We start from the raw sequence: 8650 nt of genomic DNA, 5'->3' as shown, positions 1-8650 counted from the left end.
AGCCCAGGAGTGCTTTTGGCTCTATCAGAGCCAAAAGCGTTGACATCACTAGTGATGTCATTGGGGCCGGATCCAGACGGTAGGCGTTCCCATGGGAACGCCTCCGTCTGGGCAGCCACGCCCACCAAAGGGGACGTGCTGTCAATCACCATCGACGGCATGCCCCCTTTGGTGCGAGACCCTTAACGACGGCTTGGCCGTTGTTATTCGGGTCTCGCGCATGCGCACGACGGAGCCACCTCCGTCGTGCACTTGGGCACCATCGACCCGCTTGCGAGCGCTCAGCGCTCGCGAGCGGGTCAGAATCAGGCCCACAGTGCTTAGGGCCTGATTCATGTCAGGATGGTGTTGCACAGCAGGAAGGAAGCGGCTGGGCTATACCATCCAGCAGACGCCTCCTGAGAGCAATAGCGATCCGTAAATAGCGTCCGTAGACGCTGCCTCGGATCACTACCGCAATCATAGCTTCAGCTTACTCAGGCTGACAGGCCAGGAAATCTGCGACGCAGACCCTGGCAGCGGCTCTCCTGGACAATGGGTGGCGACACGGGAATGCAGGCAGGCACGCCCCTGCTCTGCCACCCAAACGGTGGCTTGTGGGATCAGAGAGAGAGATCACAGGACCTGTTTTTCAAATTGAGCAGAACAGCGGGACAATCCTAGAATAACGGGACTGTCCCGCCCAAAGCTGGGCAGATGGGAGGTATGGGTAAGTGCATACACACTTACCAATCAGCCCGATGTGTCATGATTGACGTCACAGCTGGGCGGGTATTTACATGTGCCTGCCCAGTTCAGCTGTCAATCACTGGCTGACTTTGTAGCCAGTGTACGGGTGGTCGGCTGACCGCCCATACACAAAGCACGATGCACCAATATATCTTATATTGGGCACCGGCTGTGCTGCACAACCGACATTGTTCACAGACATATCGCTGGTACACACCCGCTAACGTGCCCATGATATATCGGCCATTCAACTGAACCTGTGAACCCAATATAACAGTCATGGGCAGATGTGAGATACCTTTTATATGTGTAGTACAGTGTTCTTGAATCACGGCGTCCTAGGATTTATTTCATGGCACCCCTAGATCACAAGTTTCTTATTGAGAATAAAATCTGAAACGACTATTAAATTAAGTGAATTTTGCTTACATGTCATCCTTATGTAAAGTGGTGGTGGTGGAGAGATGTGCTTGTGTTTTTCGCTTATCACATTCACCATAAATGATTTGATTTGGTCCTGGACCACCAACCAGTGACACCCCTGCAAGTACACCCAGGGCACCTCAGGGTGCCACGGCACAGTTTGGGAACCACTGGTGTGGTGCATGAGGTTATGTTGCTGCTATTGCTGCCTGCAAAGGTATAGTCACAAGTGATATACTGCTAATATAACAGGAGATTCCAGAAGCCGCACAGCACAGTCTTAATGGCGTTTTTTTCCTTGAATTTCCTATAAAGTGCTTGAACTGAGCCAGGAATCTGAGATGTAGCCAACCCCCCTAATCAGGACAGACAGAGAATCTACCCATAGTAACCAAGCAGCTTCTATCATCTCTCTAGTCTACTAAAATGTACAAAATAACAGCTGGACGCTGCCGCTGATTGGCCATGGCTGCTATGGGCACAGTCTCCTGTCCTGATTAGGCGGTTGGAGAGTGGATACATCTCGTGGTTAAGCGCGCGATGTTAATACCGGAACTACATCTCCCAACATGCCGTGCGCACGCCGCCCGTTGACGACATAACGTCGCAGCAGAGCAGCGCGCCGGCGGCACAGGGCGGAGGAGGAGGAGAGGGGGGCGCTGGCGGACGCGGTATTACGAAGAGAGATAAACAGAACATGGCGGAAGGAGCCGCCGCCGCTGCGCAGGCTAAGGAGAGAAGGAGGGAGCAGCTCCGACAATGGGCCCGTTCCTGCACTAACCAGGAGGCGGCCGAGCCCCGATGGCAGCGGCGCAGGAGGCGGACTGGTGACGGGAAAGAGGAAGATGAGGGAGACCGGGGCTCTGGGGAAGGGGATGGGCGCACCGTCCGATTCGAGCGGGCAGCGGAGTTTCTGGCTGCCTGTGCCGGGGGGGATCTGCTGGAGGCGGAGGAGATGCTGAGAAGGGAATCGGGGAAGGATGTTATTGACAGCACGAACACTGATGGGATCAGCGCCCTGCACCAGGTGAGAGGACCTGTCGTGATGTCATGCCCCTGGAGGTGCCTGTGTGATGTCATGCCCCTGGAGGTGCCTGTGTGATGTCATGCCCCTGGAGGTGCCTGTGTGGTGTCATGCCCCTGGAGGTGCCTGTGTGGTGTCATGCCCCTGGAGGTGCCTGTGTGGTGTCATGCCCCTGGAGGTGCCTGTGTGGTGTCATGCACCTGGAGGTGCCTGTGTGGTGTCATGCCCCTGGAGGTGCCTGTGTGGTGTCTTGCCCCTGGAGGTGCCTGTGTGGTGTCATGCCCCTGGAGGTGCCTGTGTGGTGTCATGCCCCTGGAGGTGCCTGTGTGGTGTCGTGCCCCTGGAGGTGCCTGTGTGGTGTCGTGCCCCAGGAGAGGGTGCCTGTGTGGTGTCGTGCCCCAGGAGAGGGTGCCTGTGTGGTGTCGTGCCCCAGGAGAGGGTGCCTGTGTGGTGTCGTGCCCCAGGAGAGGGTGCCTGTGTGGTGTCGTGCCCCAGGAGAGGGTGCCTGTGTGGTGTCGTGCCCCAGGAGAGGGTGCCTGTGTGGTGTCGTGCCCCAGGAGAGGGTGCCTGTGTGGTGTCGTGCCCCAGGAGAGGGTGCCTGTGTGGTGTCGTGCCCCAGGAGAGGGTGCCTGTGTGGTGTCGTGCCCCAGGAGAGGGTGCCTGTGTGGTGTCGTGCCCCAGGAGAGGGTGCCTGTGTGGTGTCGTGCCCCAGGAGAGGGTGCCTGTGTGGTGTCGTGCCCCAGGAGAGGGTGCCTGTGTGGTGTCGTGCCCCAGGAGAGGGTGCCTGTGTGGTGTCGTGCCCCAGGAGAGGGTGCCTGTGTGGTGTCGTGCCCCAGGAGAGGGTGCCTGTGTGGTGTCGTGCCCCAGGAGAGGGTGCCTGTGTGGTGTCGTGCCCCAGGAGAGGGTGCCTGTGTGGTGTCGTGCCCCAGGAGAGGGTGCCTGTGTGGTGTCGTGCCCCAGGAGAGGGTGCCTGTGTGGTGTCGTGCCCCAGGAGAGGGTGCCTGTGTGGTGTCGTGCCCCAGGAGAGGGTGCCTGTGTGGTGTCGTGCCCCAGGAGAGGGTGCCTGTGTGGTGTCGTGCCCCAGGAGAGGGTGCCTGTGTGGTGTCGTGCCCCAGGAGAGGGTGCCTGTGTGGTGTCGTGCCCCAGGAGAGGGTGCCTGTGTGGTGTCGTGCCCCAGGAGAGGGTGCCTGTGTGGTGTCGTGCCCCAGGAGAGGGTGCCTGTGTGGTGTCGTGCCCCAGGAGAGGGTGCCTGTGTGGTGTCGTGCCCCAGGAGAGGGTGCCTGTGTGGTGTCGTGCCCCAGGAGAGGGTGCCTGTGTGGTGTCGTGCCCCAGGAGAGGGTGCCTGTGTGGTGTCGTGCCCCAGGAGAGGGTGCCTGTGTGGTGTCGTGCCCCAGGAGAGGGTGCCTGTGTGGTGTCGTGCCCCAGGAGAGGGTGCCTGTGTGGTGTCGTGCCCCAGGAGAGGGTGCCTGTGTGGTGTCGTGCCCCAGGAGAGGGTGCCTGTGTGGTGTCGTGCCCCAGGAGAGGGTGCCTGTGTGGTGTCGTGCCCCAGGAGAGGGTGCCCGTGTGGTGTCGTGCCCGCGTGGTGTCGGGGCCCTGGGTGGGTGCCCGCGTGGTGTCGGGGCCCTGGGTGGGTGCCCGCGTGGTGTCGGGGCCCTGGGTGGGTGCCCGCGTGGTGTCGGGGCCCTGGGTGGGTGCCCGCGTGGTGTCGGGGTGCCCGCGTGGTGTCGGGGCGCGGGGAGGGTGCCCGCGTGGTGTCGGGGGTGCCCGCGTGGTGTCGGGGCGCGGGGAGGGTGCCCGCGTGGTGTCGGGGCGCGGAGAGGGTGCCCGCGTGGTGTCTGTGCTGTAACTGTCTATAGATCTACCTTGGCCTTTGGAAAACTGTGCTGAGATTGTTTGAATCAAATAATTTTTGTTTTTTATTGAATTAGAAATGCTGTAGATAAGTTACTTTTGGCTGTCAAACACTTTGCAGGTACATCACTTACATTTTAATGGGCCTCTGTTTTTGCAGATGTTCCCTGCCCCCAAAACCAAAAAACTTGCTCTGAAATCCAATCAGAGGTTTGCTATGTGTAACAAATGTTGCTTGTGTATTTTGCGTTATGAAAGATGTAAATAGCTGAAAAGACTGAGACCCTCGCTATCCTAGCGTGACACAGACCTCTTTGCTCTTTATTCAGTAGCGACTAATGCTGCCACCCACAAAGCAGATGTCACAGATCTGGGCAGTTCAGATGTTGTCTCTGCAGTTAGTTGGCAAGTGCCCAGTATCGCCTGGAGGGAGCTGTCAGCAGTGCAAGCAGAGTTTAGCTGTCACTAGTAAACTGGGGCTCTTTAGATAACCAGCTGCTCTATCAGATCTTCAGTCTGCCTGTTCCACTTTGATGGGAATATACAGTATTGTGTAGCAAATGTGTACAGTACAGAAAAATGTGTTATCTGCTCAGCATGGTGTGTACTTTTTGCTAAGTACTGGAGTCGCTGGGAATTTTGGCTTCTATTTCAGAGTAACAACAAAAGAAACTTTATGTACTTCAATTTTGACTTTGCACATGAGATTGGTACTGACGGAGTGGCTTTGTTACCAGGAGAGGTTGATCACCGGTCAAACATTCATGTCTTCATTATCTCATACTTTTATGATTCAATATTGTATCTACATTGCAGTTAAATTATAACCAATGTGATACTTTACAACTAAAAGTGCACTGTCATCAATTCAACTGCTTTATGGATGTAAAGAAAAGATATTGTGTAATGTTTCTTGAGCTTCTCAGATAAACCACTATGCAGATATGAGTCTTTCTCTTTTTTTTTTGTATATTATTATTATTATTATTAGCAAACTAGTTCACAGATTTTTATGTTCTGTTGAACCCACACATTTGCTTGTATTGCACAACAGCGTTTAGTAGTACTTGGTGCCAATTCATTAAACATATTCCTTTGGTGTGTTTTATTAGACAAGAAACATTATCAAGAATTTGTTATCTACTGGTTCCTTGTTTTCTTGTGCTTCTACGAATACAGTACAGCAATGATGTGCACTTATCAGCCCACTGTCCTTTGTTTTATTTCACAACACATTATCAGTTTCCACATTCATTGTGTATGGATACTTGTAGATGGTTAACTCACTCATGGCAATAGTAGCAACACATTCCTTTAAAGAGGACCATCTTGAATCTCTTACTCACTGATCCTTCTTAATCACCTTAGAGTAACTTAAAATAAATCTGTCAGCGCAGTGTTTAACCCCATGTTGCTCTGACAGATCAGGCTTCCTTGACAATGCTTAAAATCTCTAAGGTCATTGTATTGTTTACTTATCTTTAAAGGGAGCCCAAGATGTAACTCCTATCTCCCTATTGATATGGTTTGCAAATCATTGACTTTTCTGTTGCATTCTGATGTACAGTGTATAAGTAGGTAACTTTTTTTTTGGCTGATAAATTTGAAAATCTTTCCATTTAAGTTTGTGTACTGGTAATACAGATTAGCGCAAATTTTTATTGGGAGACTCAATTGCATGCTATGTCCGCGATGTTCTGTTTTGGAGCAGCACGTCGCTACCAGCTACATTGCAAGTTTTCTTCACTTCCCATAGAGATATACAGGAAATCCTGCGATAATGCATATGGTAAATATGTGCACAGCGCTTGACGGCGTGTCCCCTGTAATTGAATTGAACCCTTAGATTTTTACTTTGTTGAAACTTGTTGATACACTTTTAATGGATTTACACCTTTAGCCATAAAGAAGACAAAATGAATAATGTTTGAGAATTATATCTTTTGGTGTGTTGATTTAAGAAATTGCTCATCTCTACCTCACTGTATTGTTTGTGTTCACAATTTATCTGTTTTTCATTGAGGACACTGAAGTGCCTTCCTGGATGTGTGTGACACCACAAAATAATTAATTGTTAAATGTTTTTCATATTTGTTTTGAATTCCTATTTTTATGTACATCTCAAACCCCATTGGTTATATATTCTGGATCTGCTTCTGTGAAGTAAAGCTGGATACACTCCTGAAAGATATATCTGCAGATCGATCGATCTGCAGATGATGGTTGTTCATATATGCTGAACAACCATCACTGCCATCTGGCTGGGTGTCCCACTGGCCTGGAGTCGCGTTGTGCCCCCCTCCCTGGCCGCAAGTGTGCAGGCGATCGTCTGACCATCCGTACACACAGCACTATGTGCAGATATATCTGCCATTGGGTGTGCTGCACAGCCGACGCGGTATGTCTGTGACACACTGACCGACGTGCACACAATATATCGGCCGTTCAATTGAACGACCAATATGTCGGCAAGTGTGTACCCAGCATAAAGCAATGATCCTTATGTTATCTGTAATCACACTATAAAGTGATATGGTTTACATATGCTTGTATATATTTACAGTTTAGCGTGTAATATAAATGAAATATATATACAGTGTGTATGTGTGTGTATATATATATATAATTATGAAATATGATTGTATGCAGAGTTTAGGAAGCATTGCACAGCAGAATATGGGGGTCGGTTTCAATTTCCTGAGATCAACTGATGTGCTGTACCGGAATGGCACCTCATATCCCCGGCATCACATAGAGGTGCAAGGGAAGGCTTGAGATGTCGGCACTACCATAACTGGATGATATATTTGCAACCGAGCATCATGGCGATGACTTGTGACGTTACGCACAGTTGACTAACCCCGTATGTCTGGGGCTTGGTTTTGTTCTGCTGATGATTATTAACCTTTTATATAGCACTTTCATATTACACAGTACTTAAGCAGAGAATGTTTAATCATTTACATCAATCCCTGCTCTAAAATCTGCTACATACAGGGCCGACAATAAAATTGTTAGACCATGTACAAAGAGGATGCATGGCCACGATCATTATTGAAGTGTAGCTGCACCTCTTTGGCAGGCTTGGGCCCTGGGACTTTCTTACATCCTCTCCTGCCTTTCGGTGTCGCCTTACTGCGCACACTAACATTTATCTACCATTATGATTTTGGACTCTTCTAATTTTTTTTTTTTTTCATATCAAACTGTTATTCAAGAGATGGTTAATGTTGTCTAAAAGGCAATTGTCATCTCAAATTGTCTGTTAGTGAGACCATATCACCACCAATCACGTTATTTAAGGAACGTGTAGCCATAGCTAAAGCTATTTTAGTGCATTGGGTATACAATGTACAGATGTTGCTCCTGCTGATGATTTCCTTGAAATGGTTGTTACATGATGTAGAGTCTGTGTGTGCATGTATGTATGTATGTGTGTGTATATATACTATATATATAATTTTATTATATTATATCTGTGTGTAGTGTTCCTGTTAGGCTGCTTTTGCAGGGCACAGATTTTAAAACTCTAAAATGCACCCTTCCCCAATGGTGGCGCCCCGCTGAAACAGCCTTCCAGGTGGGCTGTAATTGTATCATGACAGATGCCAAGACCTTTTCAACTTCATTTCTTTCTATGGGTGAACTTAATGTAACAGTCACAGTGATTTCAGATGATATAGTTAATGTTGGTGACTTGTTCTATGTTGGATATGATGGAAAGAGTTACCCAGGTGAGATCAAGGATGTAGTGAATACTTTGTAAGCACAATGGAGCAAGCTGGCAGCAACTGGAAATGGCCATCATCATCATCATCAGATGAAATATTTTATACATCTTCACAGCTAATCAGGATGATAAACAGGCCTACACTGATTAATTCATGTGGATTCTACAGGTTTGAGTTATTTTGTATTGGAGCCCTTTGACTGGGGACAGAAATGTAACGTGAAATTGATTTGAAGTATAGTTTGGTTAACATTCAGTTTTGTTTTGTTTGTGTGTCAATCATAAGTTTAGAGTCTTATAAGTGTATAGTATAACAATCATATTGTAAAAATAATTAGGAGAGCAGGTTTAAATAAATATACAAGTCCCCTCAGTTCCTTTGTCCATTATGTTGTAACATGAGTCACGCATATAAACAATAAATTATAACTACTAATAGTGTAAATATTTTTCTGCTTCCAAGCATTAATGACTACAGATGTGTACTGCTACATGTTGCTGCATATGGCGCAAGGTGGTCGCCCGCAAGTGGATCGCGCAGTGTTTGCACCCGCGCCTCCATCGGGGTATGCAGTCGGGATGCCGATGATCGAAATGCCGACCGCCGGCTTGCCGATGTACTGCTACATCTTTGCCGACTAGCACGATCGGCAAAGATGTAGCTGTACACATCTTTATCTGCCCTATATATTCTTGTCATACTTTTAAAATGTTGAATGTCAGCTTCATTTTAGTGTGTGGTGCATTTAAACGTCTACAAAGTAACATGAAATTTAATGTAAGGCTGGGTACCCACCTGGACGGCTTGTAATTGGACCAATATCGCATACAACCATATTACATATTGTATAATTTGATCGTATATGATTTATTGCTCCCGTACACACTACAAT

At 49.0% G+C, this 8650-nt stretch overlaps 1 protein-coding gene across 5 annotated transcripts in view; it reads left to right on the top strand.

Annotated features, from left to right (window-relative positions):
- The first annotated feature begins 1699 nt into the window (after positions 1 to 1699).
- PPP1R12C (protein phosphatase 1 regulatory subunit 12C) overlaps positions 1700 to 8650 on the top strand; it is a 134499-nt gene continuing 127548 nt past the window's right edge. For 2 of the 5 annotated variants that reach the window (XM_088450944.1, XM_088450942.1), the window contains exon 1: positions 1702 to 2179. In XM_088450944.1, coding sequence (XP_088307070.1) covers positions 1850 to 2179 — 330 coding nt within the window. In that variant the 5' untranslated portion in view covers positions 1702 to 1849. Of the gene's footprint in view, positions 2180 to 8650 lie in introns of all 5 variants that reach the window. The other 3 variants (XM_088450946.1, XM_088450943.1, XM_088450945.1) reach the window with 3 other exon arrangements.

This window comes from Taudactylus pleione, unplaced genomic scaffold (genome assembly GCF_031769625.1).
Source record: "Taudactylus pleione unplaced genomic scaffold, aTauple2 ptg000535l, whole genome shotgun sequence".
Lineage (NCBI taxonomy): Eukaryota > Metazoa > Chordata > Amphibia > Anura > Myobatrachidae > Taudactylus > Taudactylus pleione.
The sequence above is the reverse complement of the archived record's forward strand: the minus strand, read 5'-3'. Positions and strand labels throughout refer to the sequence as shown.